Source organism: Lepidochelys kempii, chromosome 5 (genome assembly GCF_965140265.1).
Source record: "Lepidochelys kempii isolate rLepKem1 chromosome 5, rLepKem1.hap2, whole genome shotgun sequence".
Lineage (NCBI taxonomy): Eukaryota > Metazoa > Chordata > Testudines > Cheloniidae > Lepidochelys > Lepidochelys kempii.
The window spans coordinates 81,630,630-81,655,230 of NC_133260.1; the positions used below are offsets into that span (position 1 = coordinate 81,630,630).

Sequence of the window (24,601 nt, forward strand, 5' to 3'; positions counted from 1 at the left end):
AGTGCTTTGCTGAATCGGGTTTCTTGGTTTAACACTGAATTTTAACACCCCTGAATTGAAACTGCATCTTGTAGAAGGAAATGTGTGTCTTATTTCGCTGTAATAGTTTTATTAATAGATCATTTTAGCACTGACTACTTATTTTTAAATGCCTTATTCTACAGCGCTTCGGGGACTCATTCTGCTTCCATTGGAGTCAATAGCATTGACAGCTAGTGGGAGCAGGAATTAGATCCTCCATCCAAGTTTGTAATAGAACTCAAGCCGTGTGCGCCTCTTTGACTTTAACAATCATTTTCAAGTAGCTTACTAACGTTGCTAAGCACTCACAAATATTGCACTACAGCTAAAGAGTAAATGTTCCATATGGTGCATGGGGAAATTAGGTGCAGAGCTCCAATTTTCAATAATATAATTGGGTTTTTATCTAATTCCTGTACATTCCTAGAAATGTATTCCTAGCTGTAAGAAAATCCTGTCCCCAATGTGCTAATAATCAAAGTGTTTCAGTGCCAGAGACATATGCCTTCAGCTGTATTGGCTTACAAAGCAAATGACATCCGCTGGCTATTTATGATAATTACAGTTCTGAATTGCCGACGGCTACACCAAAGGAGTATTTTAGGCTCTGACTTGTATTTATGGATGCCTATCTTGGGTAATATCAAAACCCTGTCCTGTTTACCATCTCTAATATGTATGATATTAAACCTGGCTCTTTTGATCTGCAAGTCTAACTGCACTGCCACTGGCAATTTTTAAATTAAGATTGGATATTTTTCTAAAGGATGTGATCTAGTTCAAATAGGAATTAATTTAGAAAAGTTGTATGGCCTGTGTTATACAAGAGGTCAGACTAGATGATCACAGTGGCTCCTTCTGGCCTTATACACTCTGAATCCATGAAATTGGCTCACTCCGTTGGCATATTTGGAATACTAATATTTTTTGTCAAGCCTCTTCTGAGTGTGAAAGAAACATGCTAAATCCTGACTATTCTGGTTGCCATTCTAGACGAGTGTTGTATTCTACTCTTCTCCTGGACTTCACTGTTATACAGTGCTTCATAAATATTTTGAAATAATTCTTACCCAACCTAAAAAAGTTTTTAAAATGTGAATTTCTTGTCTTTTCTTGGTGAAACTTTCTGCCATTACATAAATATACTCAAGTCCATTGATGCTACTGATAGTTATGCTGAAGCAGCTGAGGGTAGAATTTGGGACTTGGAAACTACAATTTTCATTTTTGTTACAGTTAAAAAAAAATCAAGCTGTTTCACTGGCTCATTGATAATCCAACACCGTATCATATGTAAATCCCACTTTGGTACTTACCTTGGAACTTGTTTCTCCATTTGTGTGTTCCAGGAGCATCATTAAAGGGATTTTTTCCAACTTGCAAAAGGAAAGAGAGGGTTCACATTAACATGTGCCAATCCTGGAAAGCTCCCTGACACTAACTGTAGAGTGCTCTGGGCATAACTAAGAAGCTGAATTGGGATTTTATTGAGGAAATGGTCATTTAGAATGAAAAGAAGCTTGAATTAGTGATAGTGGTATATCAAAGGGTTTTTTTCGCAGTGGAAATCAACAGATGCTTATCTGAATTACCATAACTTCTTAAGATTGAAAGAGTAGGCTGTAAATATTATAACAGGGTTTCTTGCAAGATTTCTACAAATTCCTGTTTCTGGTGAGTCAAAAAAGAGTAGCCAAGTTCTGATTCAGAACCTGAATGGGCAGTCATGAAAACTGAAACAATGAGTTTGAAAGGATTAACCAAAGTATTTTGCATTTCAAAAAGGGTTCTGGATGAAAGTTTGGGTCAGCTTTTATTTTACTCCTACAAGTTCACCCAACTCATTGCAGCTAAGGAAGGTGTGGGTTATGGGTAAGATGGCTCTAGTCATTGGAACACTTAATGCCTAAGGGCTCCTCTAAGTTACACAAACTGTAGCAGTTCTTTCTGCTACCCTGCTATGCCCACTCCATACCGCCTGCATCTGATGGGGGGCACAACTGAGGGTCTAGCCTAGTGTGTGTACATTTTGTTCAGAGCAGAGTGGGGACTACCCCTGCTTCCAATAGAAAATATAAATTGAATATGTAAGAAAATAAGAAAAATACATGATATAACTGTGACAGATATTATGGACACATGGAATATTCAAAGACTATTGTATCAACTTTATAAATGTAGGAATTGTATTCTGGCTCCTTGGGGAGTTACAGAGGTTTCCTGCAGGGATTAAGGTCACTACAAATCCCTCAGCAGCTAACAAGTCTGGAGGAGCCTCTCCCCACCCACTGAGGGTGAAATTGGATAGACTAGTTTGCACTGATTTAAGAAACTAAAAGTGGCCACCCTGACATAAAGGGACTTAGGTGTTGCAATGCTGTGCATCACAATGCCTAACTTTTAGGTGCCTAGAAAATCACAGGAACAAGCCTGGGATCCACAAAGCCTGAGATAGGTGCCTAGGCTCCTCTACGATGAATGGGGAGAGATAGGTGCTAAGAACACAATCCACTAAAGCCAACATGCCAAATGGGAAACCACTTTAACTAATCAGTGGGAAATACCATAGACACAGGAGGGGGGAGTGTCTCTAAGCCCCACTCATCTTGTGGAGATAGGCACCTTTCTCTGATAGCAATCCAGAGTAGGGAGCCCCTCTTCTGGAGTCAGATGGCTGTGGAAATATCTACACTGCAAAAACAAGATGTCTAAGAACACAAACCAATTTTTATTTTTATGGGGCTAAAAATACCAGTGTAGAGGTTCAGGCTCAGCCTGGAGCCCAGGGTCTGAAAACCAAGGGGGTGGGGGTCTAGGAGTGCAGCTCCATCCCAAACCTGCATCTCTACACACTAGTTTTAGTCCTGTAGTGTAAGTTCTGCAAACCCAAGTCAGTTGACCCGGATTCTGAGGCTTGCTGCCAAGGGTCTTTTCTGCACTGTAAATATACCCTTAACACCTAAGTCATTGCCTGGGGGTTAAGTGCCTAAGTCCTGGTGCCTGCCTCATTCCACACAAAGTGGCCAGAGGAGGAGGAAGTGGTGCCCACCTTGTAACGGGAACTGCTTCAACAGGACAGAGTCAGGGAGCCCTTGCTCAGAATATCACATAGCTCGATGGTTAAAACACTCTCCTGAGAGGTGGGAGATTCCTGTCTAAATCTTTTTTCTGTCAGTAAAAGGGGCAACTTGAACCTGAGTTTACCATGTCTCAGGTGAGTGCTCAAACCAGTGGACAAGGTAGACATCAGCTCCACTACCTTCTCCTCCTCCAGCAGAGATATTTTTGAATGGGACCCAATCTGGTAGGCAGCTTCTAAGCATGCTTACCAGATTGGACCCTGCACACAAGATAGGTTAGTGAACATCTATTTTTCCCCTGGTTCCTGGATCACTTTGGGGCTTAGATGGGAGATAGCCATCTGGATGCCTAGAGGGAGGAAACAGTGCGCATACCCAGAGGCAGAAACATAGGTGCCTAAGGAACTTGTACCCTAGAGACTTAGGCACTGAGTGAATCTAGATATCTACAGAGTTAGGAAGGAGTTTTGTGGATCACAGTGGAGCCTAATACAGGGACTTAGACACTTCAACCCCAGAGTTAGGTGCCTCAGTACTTTTGTGGATCTAGACTAACATCACTCCCAATTGATCCAAGAATTGACCAAGGGGACAAACTCTGTGGACAGGATCTGAAGTACTTGTTCCTATCAGGATCTCCATGTGGAACATGGATGATTGCCTAAAAAGCTAAACCTGCATGTAAGCTGTTGATTGTTTTTAAGATATGCTTTCTCTGAAATGCTTTTGTTCTGAATAAATAATACTTTGTGTTTTTGATGGCTAGTTGGTCACTGGCTACCCTTGTCATTGCTTCTGGGAAAACAGGACTGTAGGTGCTAAACTAAAGTCAGATTTGCTAATGTGATTACAGTGAATTGCAAGAGGAATTGCAGCCTAAATTCCCGTGTCTAGAAAGAGCGATGTAAGACTCTGCCCAAGCAAGATGATGGCAAGAGGCCTGAGACCTAAGTGGAGGCAACAAAAGGATCAGTTACTTCAAGAACTGTGATGATAACTTGTGCTATTGGATGACTCTTTAAGAGATGCTGTGTTGCCATGACAAAATTAAGAAACACAATACAAAAGGTGATAGTATTTGGAAGCTAGTGGTATTGGAAAACACTGTCTTTTTTATTGTTTAACCAGGAAATAGCCTCTTGAGGTGTTTTATCCTTCGTTTCAAGAATGTCCTTGAAAAGTGTTTGTTAAGTGCAGAGGCAAATATTTACAAGGGAAAAACTCCTGGTTCATAAGTACAGATATAAAAAATCTGTAAAAACGTATTACGCACATATCTGTGAGCTTGATAAGAATATAGGGCCTGATCCAGCAAAACGCACCTATCACTTTTGGGGATAGATAAGCTCAGACAACACCTGACCTGTCTGAGTGAATGATTAGCTAGACATGAAAAGGCAGAACAAACACTAAAAGCAAAACTTTGCCATGAGGACTTGTGGAGTATACAATGTGGGAGTGAGGAGGATGGAGAATACTTATTCAAAAGAGCTCTCCATTTCCAGAGCTCTTCTGACCATTTTGCCTTTCTAGGGTTTATACAGTCCATGCAAGTTTAGAGCCAGAGTAACTCTGGTGCATTTCCTCAAGAAAGGGAAAGAATAAGGGTGAAATCCTGGTCCCACTGAAGTCAGTATCAAAACTCCCATTTTTGTGGTGGACCCCTGTCTAAATCACCTCTCTATTCTAACATGCAGGGAAGTATGGGCTGCTCCAAACCTCCCCTCTCTGATGGTCTCCACATCCCAGTATAGTAATGCTGAGCTCCTTTATTAGAGGGCACACAGATAATTAAGAGAGTGATAGTAGACAAAGACTTTAGTAAACTGGTGCAGCTTCTTGAAAGAAAGAGGAGCAATAAAACTAAAGTACTCTTTGAGTTAGCTTTTAACTAGTTTGGCTAATCCAGGTATTTTACCTCCTTGGGATAGGGTAGTTATAATTGCAGCTAATAGAGTGGGAGAGGGCTCTATGCAGGAAGAAGGGTATCTAAGCTATTAGTATGGGGAGGTAGGATCAGATCAGGATTCTCGATTGGAGTCTGTTGTGACCTGATGTGCCACCTGCTGCTTGGACCCCACAAGCTTCTACTCCTTCTCCAGGATGCAGTACAGACATGTCCATGTCCATGTCACATTCCTAGTTACAGATTTCAGACCACTTCCTCAGGCAGGATCCTGAAGCTGGGAAGCAGGTTACATCATGAGATGAGTCCATAGTTAAGGAAGAATCACCATGGAACCAGCAGCAGATTGGTGCAGAGAAGTATGTGTGCAGAGAATACTGCTCTCTGCCTGCTTGAAGTGTGTTTGTGCAAGTGGCTTAGTGTGTGGGCAAAAAGGAAAAAATGGCTTCTGTTGATTTAAGAAGAAGGAGGGGGAGAAAGTAAGAGGAGGGGTGGAAGCAGGGTTCATCCTGACAGGGAGAGGAGGAAAGAGGGACTAGAAGAGTTGTCTCTGAATCTGTTCCTCAGTCAAAAGCAGGGGTCTATTTGTCCTCAGTGAAAGAGCCCATGGGTCTAGAACCAAAGTCTGTGGGGTTCAAGGGAAGCACTGCTTCCTTATCACAACCAGGGTTCAGTTGCCACCAAGAGGAACTGGGAGGCTGAACCCTCCAAGAAGTCCCATCCTAGTAGGCATGAGTGACAGCTTTCTGTGATTCCTTGATTGGCTGGCAGTCCCCATATAAACCAGGAAGCCATTGCTGGGGGTTGTTTGAGCAATGCACACCTCTGGTGTACTTTTTCTTTAGACCCTGGTTGCTACTATTCACTGAGACTCGCCTTGATCGCAGACTCCCAGTTCTTAATCTAGACTCAACTCTGGTGACTCTGATCCTGGTTTACTGTCTCCAGCTTAAGACCATCGGTGAAAGATCCTGGACAGGCCTGACCCCAATTCTGGCCTCATTCTGTCAGTTTGGTAATGGACTCTGACTTTGTGGTTTTGACCTAGTCTGGCCACAGAGTGATCTCTGATCTTTGGCACCAATACCGAGAGGTTAATTCCATGCCCACAGGCCACCCATGGCCTGGCCCTAACACTCAGTGCTGTAAAGGTTAATACTATTCACATCACTTGATTTAAGTACTCCAGAATCTTTTGTGATCTTTTGAGGTGTAGGACAATTTAACTTTTTCTTAGTGTAGATAGAAATACCAAACACAGCTTCCTGAGTGAAGTTCAAAAGGCAACACAAGACTGACTGCTACTTACCAAACTGGTTATAACTTTCTGCAAAGAAGTATACCAATGGCATACACTGTGGTAGTTTTCCAGTACAGTACTGCCCAAATCAATATTACAATATATATATAATTAAGAAATGAGTCATTTCTAATAATATTTAGCTAAGAAATCCTCATTTTCTTTCAGTGTTCCAGTCTGTTAGTCATAAAAACCAAACATTCAAATTGTCCTTTATATTGACTCCAGCCATCTGTGACTGGCAGGATGGTCACTCTGCTGTGGTGTCTTTAAGGGGGAAACAGTTTAGAGGAGAGAAAATCAATAACTCTCTCCCTTCCAAAAAAAGGCCCTTAAAGTTCATATTTCATAGGGAGATTTTTAATGCAAAAGTACTTGTGCTTTCTTTCCCCTTTTTAACAGTATTGTCTATTCAGTACCTGTATGTGTTTTGTTTGCTATATTTAGGTGAACGTTGCAATGGGTATCTGCAAACTTGTTGGTGTGAAAAAAGTTTATTCAAGTTTAGAGACAAGTCTTATGAACACAAGATGTACGCAAAGCTGTAGACTTATGTAAATGTGCTATTCAGATTCAGAATGAGATACAAGAATGTCTACTAACAAGTAAGTCTATATATCTGAAGAACATTTGAATAGTTGTAATATTTCATATGTAGAGCTGGAGAAAAAAGATCAGCAATAGATAAAACAATCACATCTAGGTCTTACTTGATAAATTAATTAGGGAATTTAGCATTGATCAATTTACATCCACAAGATGATTAAAGCAGCACCCTGACAAATTGCAATATTGGTTAAAACTAAATGAGATTAAAGATGGAACGATAGAAAAATCAGCAGTCTGAGGCATTTTCTTCTCTTTATACTGTTCTCTTCCTAATATCTAGAGCACGGCTTGATTAATAAAAATAGCCCACAACTTTGACCCATCTCCAAGTTAAAATGCAGGTGATGATATCAAGACAGTGTTCCCAATGGTGTATGAAATGTTTAATGTACAATCTGACATTTGCCAGATAAAAATGTGAATTTTGGTACAGCTGGCTATTATATAAACAGCAGCTGCAAAACTCCAAAAAAACCCTTTGAACCATGAATTTTCTTCATGGACTTCTTAACTTTCTGCCATTGGCCCTAAGCTTTCCTTCCTGTGCATATTGCACAAGCATCGAAGATAAAGCATGGTTTGTACTGTAGAACTCTCAACAAATCATATTTGGGTTTACAAGCAAAAGCTAACTTAAATGAGCTTTGATACATAAAAAGACTTTCTTTGTTCATTAGGAAGGTCACTTTGTTCACAAAGGTATAGATTAAAGATGTTAAAATATTTGTAAAATTTTGCATTATTAAAATGCAAAACAGCTTGAAAGATTTTATTAAATTTAATTAGAAATTCAACAATCATTTTTAATGGAAATGTCATCACAGTACATATTTCAAACAAAATTTGCCCCATTTCCTAGTGAATATGGACCCAATTTTGGAGGAAAGGTGACTATTGTATTAAAAACAAAACAAAGAAGTCATCATAGACCTGAATGAAGCAATAACTGGATTGAAAAAAGGTGAAAAACTATCAAAAATGTTAATATTCTGAAACAAAAGTATTTGTGGAAACAAATGTTGTGAATTTCACACAGCATGAGTCAGGTCAGGTTTCAGACAACCCCATTATGGGGTCATGCTTGTAGCAATTTCTTTTAATATTCATTACACATTTAATACTGCCTATGCTCTTGTTCCATTTGTGAAGATGACAGTGTAACCTTTCATGAATTGATAAGACCACTAATTTAGTACATAGTTGACAAATACCAGACTTGTCACCTCATCAACTTATTGACAAAGTGCCAAAGAAAGAGCGGAGTGATGTGTTACCTTCCAAAAATGGTTAACAAATGCATTAACTCATGTGATATTGTAAGAAAAGAAAACACCTGTTATCTTGTAACACAGTCATTGGCATATCAATATTATACCTAAATATAAACAATTTGCAAACTGAGAAAAAATGGTGAATCAATCTCTTAGCTAATATGCCGTTTTTAAATTTCTATTTTTATTTTTTGCTTGCTGCAATATTCTCAAAATGATATTTTAATGAAAAAGCAATCTTGGATAGGTGTTCATATATTTAAGTCACCATGGTGTAATCATATGCAGTAGCTGTCATTAGAATTCAACTTTTACCAATGTTCCCAGAAAACTGTTATGTTAATTTTTGCACCAATTTTTACCATTTTTAAATTTTTAATAAACACTGATAGATTCCCAGGAAGTCTTAAACAAAATAAAAACCAAAAATGAAGGACCTTGATTATAATTTCTGACTGTCTAGGCAATCATGGTAATTGTATGTAGAAACTGGGGATGCAGTTTCATGGAGCCCTGAACTCCTGTTCTTTTAAAATAAGCTTTATAATATTTAAACAATAAAAGCATAGTACAAACCAACTATAGCCTAAAGCAGTGTGTTATCAGTAGCAGAACTCCATCAATGAAATGCAATTCAAGTATTAAATTAAATCGTCCAGTAACATAGTAAAATGTCTATTGATTTATTTTTCAATTTATAAAAATGTCATAATATGTCTTTCTTGGACATTATAAAATAAATAACTATAAAAATCACATGTGTGTGTTCATTGAATCAATATAACTAATGGTTAAAAAAATCCAAGTTTAAGATTCCCTTAGATCCACTTCTCAAACTATCCATTCAGGAACAACCTGAGTAGAAAAAATCAGTTTTGTAATGTACCTGAAGGTTAACAAACTTGGGCTGTGTCAGAGCAAGAGGAGAAGTGAATTCCACTGTTGAGTCATCAACACTGGAGCATTCTGAGCCCACCCCCTGGACATAAAAATCTAGGGAATGTCAGCTTGTATATCCCTGCTGATTGCAACTTCCTGGTTGAATTTAATGCATATTTACTTAAAAATTTAACCTCAATGAAACAATGAAAGCATTGTCTGATAACTTCTAAAATGTCTTTTATATAGTATAACACTTAACCTATACCTGCTCATTTAATACCTTCCTCCTTTGCACCACATTAAGAAGTGTACCAAATTGTAAAATACAGTGCTCACCAGGGCCCCTGTTCATCAATCCACCCCCATTCAGCAAAGCACTTAAGCATTTGCTAGACTCCAATGGGTTTTATGAATGTGTTTAAAGTTAAGCACATGTGAGATAGGGGTGGAGTTAAGCATATATGTAAACGTTTTGCTGAATTGGGCCTAGATTTGAATACACCATCTCTTACGTACCAATTTATTTTAATACTGTTACACCTTTGACATTAGCAGTTATCCAAAATTTGAGGTCCTATGGGTTGTTTCCATTAGGAGGAAAAAATGACGATGGAGTCAGGTATTTCTATGATACAATCCAGTTTATTTACAAAGAATGTACATAAAGTCCTGTTTCCCTGGCAGAGTAAGAATTGTTTCTTTGCTCACAGTTCCAAGCCTCTTTCCAGCCAGCTCTTTACCTAAAAGCTCTCTCCCTTAGCTTTTTTCTCAAGATCATACTAGATTCCTTCTCTATCCTAAGCTTTTTGTTCCCTTCTTTCTCAACTTCTCTGGTGTTTCTGCTGCTTCTGTTCCACTCATACACGCAGATTATCCAACAATACCTACTCCTTAGTGAAACCCCTTCACGCACATAATTCAGATTTCATCATGTTGCCTGAATTTTGGATAGTGGCTCCTATAATTTTAGCTATGTATTCCATAAAGGAGATTAATTGTTTTTTCCATATCTATGGTGAATGAAGTTATGCCCACTATCCACAAGATTTCACCCAACTCCGAGTAGGACAATAAAGAGCATTATACAGAGCAATATTGATGATCATATTGTGAGAATCACTACCTTTCAATCTGTCAAGACCCAAGTTGCAGGAACATTCTAGAATAAAGGCCTAAAATGACAGACACAATCAAAATAAGAATGCAGGAAATGTAACTTGTTAACTGTTTTAGAATAAATAACCTTCTTATTATCACAGTTTGGGATTCAGAATTTATCATGCAAATGAAGGACCATAACAATGAAATGGAATGGTGGTAAACTTGGTTGTAAAAAGAAGGCTGCATCCTTTTAATGTGCGACAGACAGCTAGGCAAAGAATGACATTGTAACATTTGTCATTATAGTGTCAATTAATAGTGCCAAAAAAGTTAAAATCAATTGTCATTTCCAATGCAAAAAACAAACAAACAAAACTTCAGATACTCTTCCTGGAGATATCTACACAGAGACAAGAGGAAACCTATTCTTGTTGGCAGACGCTGTTGACATCCAAAGAGAGAGCAGCAAGAAAATGCTTTGCTGTGGAAAAAGAAAAGTTCTTAGGTTTGCTAATTTTGATGTGTTAGCTGAGAAAGATAACCAGGATTAACAATCGGAGGATGTCCAGAGACAGCTGTAGGGAAGTATTTCTTACACATTTCCTTCCAGCCTATGTCTAAGAAAATTAAGGAGTGCCTATAATATTTATTCCTTTTGGCACAGATGGATGATAACAATAGACAGCAAAGTGAGGAGGATACGTTTGCCATATGGTTTTTCAGACACAATTGAAGTGTCTATTTGTGAAACTGGATAAAACCTAAGCTTTATGGCTTGATATATGAGATAAAGAAGAGTTGCAGTTATAGTAATTTTCTACCTAGTGGTCTAAACAAACTGTTTACAGTATATGTTGTGAAGGTATCCTTGAACTATGACTCACATGAAGCAGCTAATAGATGAAAGAAAGGTCAATGGGAATAAAGAGCAAGTTGGCGTATATTTAGTCAATTATCTACCCAGCTTTCAACAAGGGGAAAAATTTAGACCTCTGATTTGTGTCCATTTATTCTTTTACGTAGAGACTGTCCAGTTTGACCAATGTACATGGCAGAGGGGCATTGCTGTCAAGAATTATAACATTCATAAACCAGTCGGAGAACACTTCAATCTCTCTGGTCACACAATCACAGACATGAAGGTCGCTATCTTAAAACAAAAAAACTTCAAATCCAGACTCCAGCGAGAAACTGCTGAATTGGAATTCATTTGCAAATTGGATACTATTAATTTAGGCTTAAATAGAGACTGGGAGTGGCTAAGTCATTATGCAAGGTAGCCTGTTTCCTCTTGTTTTTTCCTACCTCCCCCCCAGATGTTCTGGTTTAACTTGGATTTAAACTTGAAGAGTGGTCAGTTTGGATGAGCTATTACCAGCAGGAGAGTGAGTTTGTGTGTGTATGGGGGTGGGGGGGATGTGAGAAAACCTGGATTTGTGCAGGAAATAGCCCAACTTGATTGTCATGCACATTGTGTAAAGAGTTGTCACTTTGGATGGGCTATCACCAGCAGGAGAGTGAATTTGTGTGGGGGGGTGGAGGGTGAGAAAACCTGGATTTGTGCTGGAAATGGCCCACCTGATGATCACTTTAGATAAGCTATTACCAGCAGGACAGTGGGGTGGGAGGAGGTATTGTTTCATATTCTCTGTGTATATATAAAGTCTGCTGCAGTTTCCACGATATGCATCTGATGAAGTGAGCTGTAGCTCACGAAAGCTTATGCTCTAATAAATTGGTTAGTCTCTAAGGTGCCACAAGTACTCCTTTTCTTTTTCCTAATCCATGTCACTTAGAAATTGGTTTATATCCTGAAGCATAAAGGTTTATATCCCTAATGTAACTCTTGACATTTTCATGTAATGTAACTCTTGACATTTTCATTTTCCATTTAAATGTCTAATACTTTTTTGCTTGATCTTATGGTAATAAGATCCACAGGTTAATTATGCATGATGTGAAAAACGTTTTCTTTTATCAATTTTAAATTTTCTGCCTTTCAATTCCATCAAATGCCCCATTCTTATATTATGAGAAAGGATAAATAGGAGTTGCCCATTTTATCTTCTCCATCCCTTCATTATTTTGTTTATACCTTTTATGTCCTCTCTGATTTCTCTCCTCTAAATTAAAGAACCGCAATCTTCTCAACCTCTCCTTTACATGCCTCTATTTATTTTAGTCACCTATTACTTGAAACCCTTCTCTACTTCTGATATTTCCTTTTGAGGCAGGGTAACCAGAACTCAGTGTAGAATTCCAGGTAAGGGTTCCTTAATTTAATGCCATTATAATATTTTCAGTATTATTTCCTATCCCATTCCTTATGCACCCTACATGTGTTTTCTCTTTTAACCATTGCTGCACATTGAGCAGAGGTTTTCATTAAGCTGTGCTCAGTGAACAGTCAGGTCTTTTTTCTTGAGTGGTGACAGTTAACTTAGAATGCAGTAATGTGTATGTGTAGTTCAAATTATTCCTTACAATATGCATTTGTGAACTCTGAATTTCATCTGCCATCATGTTGACCGTTCACCTAGCTTTGTTAGGTCCCTCTGATAATCCTGAATTTATCCTAGAAAAGTTCAATGAAACTTTTCATGAATGGAAGGAAAATGGCTGCATACCTTATGCAGTGGATGTTACTGGGCTTCTCTAGTTTGGAATGATTTGCCAGTGATTTCAGTAGCGTAGTGTCCAATTATTTGAAAAGATACAGGTGAGTCACTACCTAAGCACTAACATCCTTCAAGAACTCGTTAAATAAAAAGCTCAACTATAATACTTAGCATTGTTCAAGGATTCAATAATTTACATAGCATCTTATCCTGCCAACTTATCTTGAGAAGTCACACAAAAGACGTACAATTAATACTGGTAATACAATCTGTATTCCCAAGATAAGGACTGCAAGCAAGGAGAAACAAATGCATTAGTACAAACTTATACCTTCAGCTTCTACTACTTATAAGATTATAATGGATTTGATTGCCTTTGGTGTTAGTAATGTCCAGGGTAAGTCTGTGGGAGGAACACAAGTGTAAAACTGAAAACTGTGAGGCTATTGTATGTTTTAAAATGTCCATCTATAATTACACACAAGAATTTCAACTCAAGCTGTTTTCTCTCACTCATTATTATGTAAAGTAAAAGCTCATTGTCCTTGCTTTGTGGGGCTGAGATCAGTGTAGGTATAGATTTGCATTATAATTCTGCTTTCAATTGCTTGTAATGTTATTTTTTCCTTTTATGATGAAATTGTTCACATTTCATTTCATCCAAAGGAATAGTTCCTGCAGCTGGAATTCACTGGGCTGTAAAAGAGTCCTGACCATACCCCCTTTTCATTGGCCATGCCCTCTATATCAGCTGCTGGAAGGCATGGTGGCGTAGGAGAGTATGGTGACTCTTCTACATTACCCAGAGATTCTTTGCTGCAGGAAGCTTTACAACTATTTTGTGCTGCCAGAGTTGTGCAAAGCTTCACCAGTCCTGCTTCATGTCCGTCCTCCCCCACATTTATCCATGCTGGGGCATAGCATCCCTGTGGACCTGTATTCAATGGTGTGCAAGGGGTCTAGACTCCCTGAATGGAATCTCAGAATCTTGACACTCCCTCGCCGCCCCCCCCCCCCACAATACAACTGCCCAAGTCCCACAACACCCAGGGTCCTCCATCCCCAAAGAAATCACGTGCAGGGCGTCCTCAAAAAAAAATAAATCCAAAATTCCATGTATTTTAGTGACTAATAAAAGCAGTGTGTGTTGCTTGTCCCTTGTGTTTAACTTAATTTGAACAGTTCACCCCCTATTTTCAAATGCCTGGGAAAAATTCTGAACCTTGCAGGAATCCTATTGCAGACCAAGGGAGGGGCACAAATTTCATAGCTGTAGGGCCCTTGAGTCAGTGCCCTGCCAGCAGCCCCCTGCCTTTTATACCATGGGGCTCCACATTATACATGGAGACCTTTGTCGATCTCAACTGTGGTGGTATAGTAGGGGGAGAGAGATGGTCTTTTGGGTGCTAAGTCAGTTTGACTATAAAGAAACCAGAACCTTTTCACGTGGAAACTCTCAGCCAGCCAGTGCAGAGCATGGAACACAGGTTGAATATGCTCCCAGTCAGATACTCCATTTACCAAACATGCAGCCACATCTTGCATCAGCTTTGGTTTCCTGACGGATGTCACGTAAAGCCCCTAAGTAGATTGTACTGCTATTATAGTATTATCAAAAGAAATTCCTGGGAGAGGACATTGCTAATCTCCCTTAAAGGATAACATTGAAACATAGAAGATGAATTTTGATAATATCTAGATTCTTTTTAATGGCACCCCTGAAAGCAGCCTGCTTGCAAAAAATGGCTAAAACAGAGTATATGTAGAAGAGTACAAGCTGGGGTAATGGAAGCCTGAATGTATACAAGGATACATCAGAAAGCTTATAGAGAACAAGCAAGTACCCTGAAATAAATTGCTGTACCTTTACAGCTGGCTGGTAATACAGCTTTCCCAAAGTTTTTCAGTCCAGAGGGCCTTAATCATGGGATTTGTCTGGCAATCTTTCAGAAGTGTGGTGCTATAATTAATATTTTTTCTGGTGGCTAGGATTAGTTTAATACAAATACAGGTAAGTTGCCACATGACTATGTGATAATTGCTCAGGAATTCATCCAGTAATCTGGGAAGAGAAATAAAGTATTTTTGAATGCATTCATTTGGACAGACGTCTGCAACAGATGTAAAGTACAAAATAAAGAACACAGTAGCAGAATACTATGTGTGCCTACCTTTGTAGTGGAATGGAAGGGAGAGGAGAAGGGGTGAATGCAGGGATAAACACCTGTGCTCCATACTCAACATCCTCAAGTTCAGGATATCAGATGTGGCTGAAATATATATGGGCCTCAGTCTCCATTTTGTTACACCAGTCTTACACTGGTGTGACTCCATTGTGGTGAATGGAGTCACACCAACATAAAACTGATGCAGGGATGGAGGATCAGGACCATATAAAATAATGTAACTGGATATATTTATGTATTAGATCTTACGGTTTAATTATAATAAAGAAAGTGGAATATTATTTCCTTGAATATTATAACTTTTTAAATAAAAAATGCTTAAGAAACTTAGCTGCTCATTTAGTTACATGCCTCAAATAATGGATATTGGTATTAAACCTTGACATTTAGTCCAGTAACAGAGATAGCCATTCCTGAAGGCAGTTTCTGCATCTTTGAACTACTTCAAACATAGAAACCACATATTTCCCTCTACATGCTCATTAGTTTATAGTCTGGCATGTGAAACCTCATTTCCTTCTTCATGTCTTCTGCTAATAATGAGAGCCACTTTAACTTTGAGTGTATTTCTGATTCTTGCCAACGGTAAAACAAAATATGTCTGGTAATAAGAATCCAATCATGTCCTATTATTTTTCCATGTGTGCATATTTTTGGTTCATTCCTTTCTTTTCCAACTTTCCAACCAAAGTTGGATTTTTCACTAGTTCTGTTTTTATAATCTTTGACAGGATTTGAAGTGACACCACTACAAATGTTTAGCACTGTGTCACACTTTGAAGAAATATTTTATATGTAATACTGTGATAAAATAATAATCTTTTCTAAACTTTAATCATGCATTATGCCATTTTGATTTCATTGAGATGTTAGGGTGTTATATTATGCTTTGTTCACCAGCGATACCTGCAGTACATTATAGTAATAATGTAAGTGGAACAGTATTAGGAAACATTTAATTAACTATTTCAACTGGATATACCACTTTCTTCTCTGAATTATTGTGCAGTGTTTCTGTGTGCACTGTTACATAACTGCTGAATTCACCCCAAGAGGTAGCTGCATTTCATCCATAATTAAATCCTTGCTGTATATTCCATGCAGTGTATAAAGTGTATTAAGTGCTTTAGAAAGAATTAAGCTACTATAAAAATACTGTAAATGAAAAATGATGTATGGTAATATTTATTTGTAGTAGCTTATTAAATAAGTACTATGAAAACTGTTTGATTTCTAACACATGAAAAATTGATTAATGATGAATTAATATATTGCAGGGTTCATGAACAGTTCTGTATCATGACTATAATATGACTTGAAGGGTTACCCCCTTTTTATATATACATGAAAACATTTGCTTTTTAAAACCAGAAATAGGCATTAAGCTAGTGATAATCATAATTTCCAAATTGAAATAGCTTACAAATGCCTTAAGTTATTTGGAGGTGATCATGTGATATTTATGCCTGTTTATACAATATGCATGGTGCAGGGATTTTGTGTGTGTATGTGTGAATGAGATCCTTGCTACTAAAAGGGAATGTCATGCTATTGGCTTGAACAACTTAAGTCAACATTGCTGAGAAAAAAACTAGACACTGCTCCTGTGGTTTCTCCCAGACCTAGCCTGAGATTCTTTATACTGACATTGTTCTCTGCATCATCCACTGTGTTTCTCAAACTCTTATCCATTGAACAAAGTCAGAATTTCACCATAGCTTACTATATTTTTCAGCTCAATTACTCTGTTATGTTCACCCCATGGATTTTGGAAGAAATCTTCTGCATTCTGTCTTTTATTATCTGTTCCTTTCAAGAAGTACTGGAGACCATCAACAAATTTATAGACGAAGCCGAAGATATGTGATGTAAACCAAGCTATGTGGATTAAGCCTAAAATATGTTTATGGACTACAGACAAGCTTTGTGGACTAAACTCAAACTATGTTTAGATTCACCTCCAGCAAAGTCCTCTGATGGACAGGAATTAAGAAAAGACCAGTATCCCCATCTTTTGAATCCATTGTTGTCTCTCAGGCTTTCTCCTCATAATTGGGTAGGAGGTTTGGACTATCATACTCTGGAAATGAAGGCCTTGATTTTTCAATGAATTACATATAGGCAGACATTTTCATTCATGCACAACTCATTGCTGCGTCTGGGCCTTTTATTATTATTATTTTAAAATAATAGCAACAAGTTATACATCTTGAAAAACTGAATAAAATAAACAGTAGCAGTCCTATTTCTCATTGCCCTTTAAAGAACATTTTGCATTTACAATGTCACAGATTGAATGTTGTGTCAAGCCATTTTCCAGGAGCTTCAGAACTGGCCAAAGATGTTATTTCCTACCCTCTTCTTCAAATTACTCAGTTCAGACTGCCTGTGAGAAGCTGCAATCAGTCCTATCTTGAAAATAGTTTTCAGATGTAGGAATAGTACATTTTGCCATGATCAGTTATCAAGAAAGTGTCCTAAACAGGTGTTAGACTGACATTTTAAAAACAACTAAGATTTTTTTTGTGTGGCTATTGTCATAATTCACACCTCTTTCTTTTGGGTCTATCAACCCAAATACAAACAGAAAAAAAGACCATCTATGCATTCAGGTTTTTAAACAGCTCTCATCACTGTAGTATTGAAGCACCTAAATCATTTTTTGCCAACTTGCAAAAAATATCTACTGTGTTTGAATGTTGTCCTATATGACAGAGATTACAGGGTATCCTCTACTGGGAATTCTTTTTTATAATAATATAATAGCAGTGCACTCTACTTGGGGATTGCACCTTACAACCATCCAGAAACCAAAGCTGATGAAACATGTGGCAGCCTGTTTGATAAATGGAGTATCTGAATGTGAGCCTATTCAACCTGTGTTCCATGCTCTGCACTGGCTGGCTGTGAGTTTCCAGGTGACGTTTAAGGTTACGGTATTGACATTTAAATTCAGCAAAACTATGTATCAATGACAACCGGTATCTTCAACCCAAAGAAGCCACTAGATTTCAAATTTGCATTAGTGAGAGTTTGTAAAGGAAAATAAAAATAATGAAAACCTTCATTATCTAGTTTTATTTTTTGATAATACAGAAGTAGAAAAAAATTAATTTACCCCTCTGTCTCTCCTCCACTGCGTAAGTGGTAGTTAGTGACTGTGGTGGTGGGACATCCTGTTGTCTCCCCTCCAAGTCTGAGTATAGAAGGTGTTGCCAGTTGGTCCTGTTTCATCCCTTCTGTGACGTTACTGACATGAACTGTGACTGTATAGATCATTATTGCAACCAAGGTCCTATAGCTGCACCAAATCTTGTACAAAGGAGGTCAAGTAAGGTGTTTATGGAAAGGTTGTAATTTGCTGGTTATGATGATGATGTCTGTATGTGTGTATCATTTTTGTATTTGAAGTTTTGAATATTGGCTATGTACTTGTATCTCAATGTGTTTGATTCTAAGTAACATCAGTGAAGCATTTGGCAGCTTCTTGAGAAAGGACTATTCTGAGTAACTGCCCAATCAAGAAACACTTAACTGACAATGGACTTTGGGAGATGCCAATCCACATCTGAGCTTTCCTGGGAATGTTCAAACTAACACGTAAACAATGGCGTCCTCCAAATGGCAGCCTCCAATGGCAATGGTAAACAATGGCAGCCTCCAAAAAGCTGAATCATTCATGGACATGTGACTTGCTAGGTGGCTACACCATCTTGTTGCTGTGATTTTGCACAGAAGAACAAAGGGGTTTCTGCCCAAGAGAGAGAACATAAGGCCCTGAAATCCCCTCCATTTTGTCTTCAGATGGCTCAAGAGATGGCCTCTCCACCCCAAAGAGATGCCTGAAAGAAACTGGAACAAAGGATAGTAACTACAGGGGTGTGAGTGATTGCTGGACCCAGATCATAAACTACAACATTGGGCTGAAAAGCATTTGTCCCAGACTAGGAAGGAGTCTAGTTTGTGAAAGAAGCTTATTGGGACATCTCTGAGGGTGTACATTCAGTTTCCTATTGTATTAGGCTTAGACTAGCATGTTTTGTTTTATTCTGCTTCAGAAAAAAAACTTACTTTGTCCTGTCTGTTATTACGTGGAACCACTTAAATCCTACTTTTTATACTTAATAAAAGTGCTTATTAATTAACACAAAGTAATTAATACCTGGGGGAGCAAACAGCTGTGCATCTCTCTCTCTCAGTGTTATAGAGGGCAGACAATTTATAAGCAGGAAGCCAAGAGCCTTGGAGGATGGGGGGGCAGCCCAGCTCTGAGCCTGAGTGACAGTGGGGAGCCTGAGCAGTAGCCCAGCTCCCAGAAGCACAGAGCTGAGAGCCCAGGGGGTAGCTGAGCTCTTAGTGGGGACATAGGCATACAGGGGGTGCTGCAGTATCCCCAGCCTGTGCCCAGAGTCCCAACCACTGACCACCTCCCCCCCCCCCCCCGACCTGGGGTTCCAGCTGCCAGCCCCCTTATCTCTGTCCGTGTCTCCCCCGCCCCGAGCCACGGCCCTGCTCCCAGACCCAGGTCTTGGGGGGACAGAGAAGGGGTGGGGGTGTGTGAGGTAAAAAGTTCAGGCACCACTGCTTTATGTTTGGTTAGCTGCCTTTTAGCAACCCCCCTATAAAAAGTGTTCCAGCACCACTGAGCAGGGAGCTGTGCAGGGAGGTGAGAGCCTGGGCTCTCAGCCCCCCACACTGCCCCGCTGAAGTGGGTGGAAGCACTCCCGTCGGGGAGGACTCGTCCCGCACCACAGACAGAAGAAGGGTGCCGTGGACATGGAAAACGGCTGTAATTACCGCAAACCCCCAGGTTCCTGCTGCTTAGCATCCCCCTGACCTACCCCCGACACTTCCTACTTTAAGCGGTCTGCAGCCGCCGCCCGCCCGCCCGCCTCGGGTAGCCCATACCTCCCCGTCACCCCAAGAGCTTCGCCTCTGCCTCTTCTCGCGAGATCTCCCACCGCGCCGCAGCCTGCACATTCACAGCCGGCGGGCTGATAACTTTCAAACCGGGGGAGCAGGCGAGCGGGAGGCTAGGCCGGGGGCGGGCCGGGACCGGCACCAGGCGCCACCGGGCGGGGCTGGATGAGGCTGCTTGGGCCGCACGATCGCAGCCTGTGCCTCCCTCCTCCCTCCGAGGCGGCGGCGGCGGATGCAGCCGTCGCGGCGCTAGCATCCGCCCCAGAACGGGCTGTCTCCTGCTGCCGCAACGCGGCCGGCGGGACGGTGCAGGAGGAGCCTCCGAGACAGGCGGCGCCCCCGCCCCGGGAAGGAGAAGCGGAGCCGGGCCCGAAGGCCAGCGAGTCCCAGCGGACGGGCCGCCAGCAGCCCCCGAGGGCGAGAACTGGGAAGGAACCACTTCCGCCGGTGGCCCGGCCTCGTGTCGCTTTAAAGACCCAGCCGCGCGGGGGAGCGGCGATTGGCTGCGCCCGGCCAGCTCTGCCGGCTGCTCGCAGCGCGGCGCTGTCCGTGCTTTGGGGCTGGGCGAGCGCCGCTCCGCCTCCTGCTCGGGGTGTCAGTGCCGCGGCGTGGGGCCCTGGCTCGGGGTGTGGGGATCGCCGCTCGCCGGCGGCAGGGTGGCTCTGGGTTTAGGTCAGGTAGCGCAGTGGGGAGCGGGCACCGCGTGTTTCCTCAGCCGGGGCGCCCGGTCGGTGCCGGGGGAGGAGGAGGGGGCGGGGTCCGGTGCGGAGCGCTCCGCAAGGCGGCTGTTGCTGCCCCTCTCTCCGGGGTTAGGGGCTTGTTGCGGGCGGGCGGGCGAGAGAGAAGAGCCGCCCCGGCAGTAGCAGCATCATCATCACCTGGCGCTGCGGCAGAGGGAGGGGAGAGGCGCCGAGGGGCGGGCGCGGCGCGTTGCGTGGTCTCGGGGCAGCCCGGCTGGTGGTTGGACGTTTAAAGCAGCGGAGCCGCCGCTCAGGTTTCAGAGGCAGCCGGGGCTGTCGCTCGTTCGCTGCGCCCTGAGCCGGAGACATGGAGGGGAAACAGCCGCTGTCCGGCTCCACCCGGGAGCAGCAGCAGGCAGCAGCGGGGTCTGGAGGGACTGAGGAAACGCCGCGTTTGCCGGCTGGCGTTGGGGATGCGCCGGCTGCCGACTCTGAGCCAGAAGCGGGGCTGTCTCTGGCGGCAGCGGCCGGGGATGCGCTGTGCAGACCGCTGGGTCCCACCCCGAGCCAGAGCCGCTTCCAGGTGGACCTGGTGGCGGAGGGCTCTGGCCGGGCGGCGGCGGACGAGCCCCAGAAACCTGGCGGGCAGGGCGGCGCAGCGGTGAAGGGCAGCGAGGAAGCCAAGGGCAGGTTTCGGGTGAACTTTGTAGACCCATCGGCCGGTGATGAGAGCCCGGCCGAGCCCGGCGGGGGCCTGGAGGGCGGCGGCGTCAGCTTCCAGAACGGCGGCGACACGGTGCTGAGCGAGGGCAGCCTCCACTCCGGGGGCGGCGGCGGCTCCGGGGGGCATCATCACTACGATACCCACACCAACACTTACTATCTGCGCACCTTCGGCCACAACACCATGGACGCCGTGCCCAGGATAGATCACTACCGGCACACGGCCGCCGAGCTGGGCGAGAAGCTCATCCGACCCAGCCTGGCCGAGCTGCACGATGAGCTGGACAAGGTAAGAGACTGCAGATATCGCCATTCCTCAGCCCGGGTGCTTCAGAGCCCTTCGCTTCCTTCCTCTTCCCACGTGGGGGCCGGATAACTCAGATCTGCGCTGAGCAGGGGCCGCTGGGTTGAAATAGGAAGCCTTCGCTCCCCCTCCCCCGGTCTGAATTTGGCTAACGGAGAAACAACTGGAAGACCCCCCTCTCTCTCCCCCCGCCCCCTCACCCTCTCGGTGTCTGTTCCCGTTGTCCACGAGCCGGCTTGAGATAAATGTGGATTTATGTTGGGAAGAAAACGGAAACAGCAACAACTTGTCATGCAAAGATATTAAAGGTATGCAGGAGTTGGGACGCCGGGCAGTAGGAGCCAGTCACAATTTATACATGAAATGGTTTTATTGCAGCTGAGAGGAGAATCTATGATCGGGTAGATAGGGAAAAGGTAATTACAAGTAAGAGATTCCCACTCCCAAGTGCAGCATGTCATTAGATCATCAAAGCTGCTACTACTGACCTTACACAAAAAATAGAAGAGCTCACATGGAACACTCTTTACCCTTTATTTTGAATTCAACAGTGTTTTGGTAGAGAAGGAGAAGGCAGATTCATTATTGTAATTGAGTCTCTTTCTTGTCTGTCTGCTTCAGTGGTTCCTTTAAATTCTACTGGGTACTAGATATAACAAGACTTTAAATTCAGAACTGTAAGGTTCTGCCACATTTTGGAGTAGTCAGTATGTTATTGGAGACATAATGGTTAAAGCTTCTGCACAGCATATAGATGTGCTTTTCTAAAAGAGATATCCCAGTTCAAACAGAAATCAAGGGAAGTTTATGGGGTTGGATAATTATAGCAATGGCCCATCCTGGCTTTATAGTCTCTGAATATCTTCAGATGCTGATATCTTGCTGAATGAAACTGCCTCTTGGTTGGTATGTGGACATGGGTTAGAGACTTTTGAATTTTAAATACTAATTAAAGACTATTTCTGGTCTAGGTAAAAATTAACAAAAAGTAATCCGCATTTGCCAAGACTGTCTGTTGATAAAAATAAGGAAACTTGTGTGTTCTGATCTCTTTTCATCCTAGCTCTCAATGCTTTGTATTAGCAGTTGTGCTTAATAGCATTGTTTTGTCTTCAGTAACTTTCCCCCCTTTGTACTACTGATTACTGCATACCACAAAGCTATAGTTGTATCTATTTCATTTTCTCATATTTCTAATAGAATTTCACCTAAATTAATTTTAGAGCTTAGCCTATTTTAAATTCATGCTGCATTGTATTTGGCACTAGCTCATATAGTCTGCACCATTGAGCTACTCCTTCTGAATTTTGTGTACTTAATTTAAAAATTCTCATTGCATGCATTAAATAACTCCTGCTAAAGATTACTAGGAGTAACACACATTGTGAACAAATTATATGGTATAATTCTCAAGTCATAACTTCATAAAAAATAGATAGGGTCAAACATTTGACCTCAGGCAGTGGGAAGAGGCAACTGCTGTGTTTCATGCAGTTCAGAGCAGGTTTGTTGAGTCCTGTTAAAATCTTGAATCTAGAGCAGGGATGGGCAAACTTTTTGGCCCGAGGGCCACATCGGGGTGCAGAACTGTACGGCGGGCCAGGTAGGGAAGGCTGTGCCTCTTCAAACAGCTTGGCCTCCTCCCCCACCCATCCAACTCCCCCCTGCTCCTTGGCCCCTAACCGCCCCGGGACACCATCCCCTATCTAACCCTCTGTCCCATGCCTCCACCCCACAGAATCTCAGCCCTATCCAACTGCCATCTCTTCTCTGTCCCCTGAATGCCTCCCTCCCCGAACCTCTGCCCCATCCAACTGTCCGCTGCTCCCTTACCATGCTGCTCAAAGCACCATGTCTGGCAGCCATGCCACGCTGCCGCCCAGAGTGCTGCCCGTGTGGCAGCGGCATAGCTGTAGACGAGGGGACACAGCAGGGGAGGGGCTGGGGACTAGCCTCCCCAGCCAGGAGCTCAGGGGCCGGGCAGGACGGTCCCGCGGGCCGGATGTGGCCCGTGGGCCGTAGTTTGCCCACCTCTGATCTAGAGCCACTTAAATAGACCACTGTATCACCAAAAGTGCTGAAGTTTCCACGTGTCAAATGTAAACACTAACACATTACTTTGAAATGTGATGTAACACACTTCTTTGAAATGTGATGTTTTTCTGTTTCCTTCATAAAACTTTATTTTGTATGTGTATTTTCTGTCTTATCTGTAGCAAGTAAACATTACTGTTGTTCCTATCATCTTTCTTGTCTTTTCTCATTCATGTATCTCTCTCTTAGAATCCTGTTTATAAATTAATGTGGAACATGTGTGGCCATTTACCATTGTTTTGGTTTCTTTCATGAATACAACATATAGAGTGTGTGTGTGGTATCTGGTATTGGTCCAACATGTAGGGTGGAGAAAAAAAAATCTCTTTTTTGGGGGGGATAGGAAGAGGGATAGTGCTTAAATATTCTTTCCATCACAATCCAAGTTAATTTAAACCATAAAATTTAGAATTTGAACCTCAGAGGTTCGGTAGGATTTTACAGCTTTGATTACAGCATAGCAATTGAAGAAGCAATTTAATTCTAAGCCTATGATTTCCTGAGCTTTTCAACTTCCTTAAGCTACATTTTGGGGTGAAACTGCATGTTGGTTCTAAACAAGCATGATCCCTCAAACGCATTTTATTAGAAATCTTAGTAAAATGCTACCCGAGTTATTATCTTGGTCCGGGGTGGGGGGTAGGGAGGGAGCAGGGATATATATGGGTAGATAGTACTTCACAACTTAACCATTTTTATTTTTATGCTTTGCTTTGCTTTTTTTTTTTTTTTTTTAAAAAAAAAGCAAAAATCTCAAATTTAATAGTTTTAAAACTTGTCATGAGTTTGTTGCTTGGTGTAGACAAGTGTCTGTAAAGAAATTTGATATGGAAATAACAAGTTATGTGTTTGAAAAAGTACAGGTAATATGTGTTTTCCTCTAATTTTGAACAATCTGGTATTACA

General features: G+C 41.8%; 1 protein-coding gene across 3 annotated transcripts in view; it reads left to right on the forward strand.

The window, feature by feature from the left end:
* The first annotated feature begins 20,772 nt into the window (after positions 1–20,772).
* SLC12A2 (solute carrier family 12 member 2) overlaps positions 20,773–24,601 on the forward strand; it is a 102,310-nt gene continuing 98,481 nt past the window's right edge. The window contains exon 1 of one of the 3 annotated variants that reach the window (XM_073344868.1): positions 20,773–21,586. In XM_073344868.1, coding sequence (XP_073200969.1) covers positions 20,942–21,586 — 645 coding nt within the window. In that variant the 5' untranslated portion in view covers positions 20,773–20,941. Of the gene's footprint in view, positions 21,587–21,640; positions 21,910–24,601 lie in introns of those variants that run through there. The other 2 variants (XM_073344869.1, XM_073344870.1) reach the window with 2 other exon arrangements.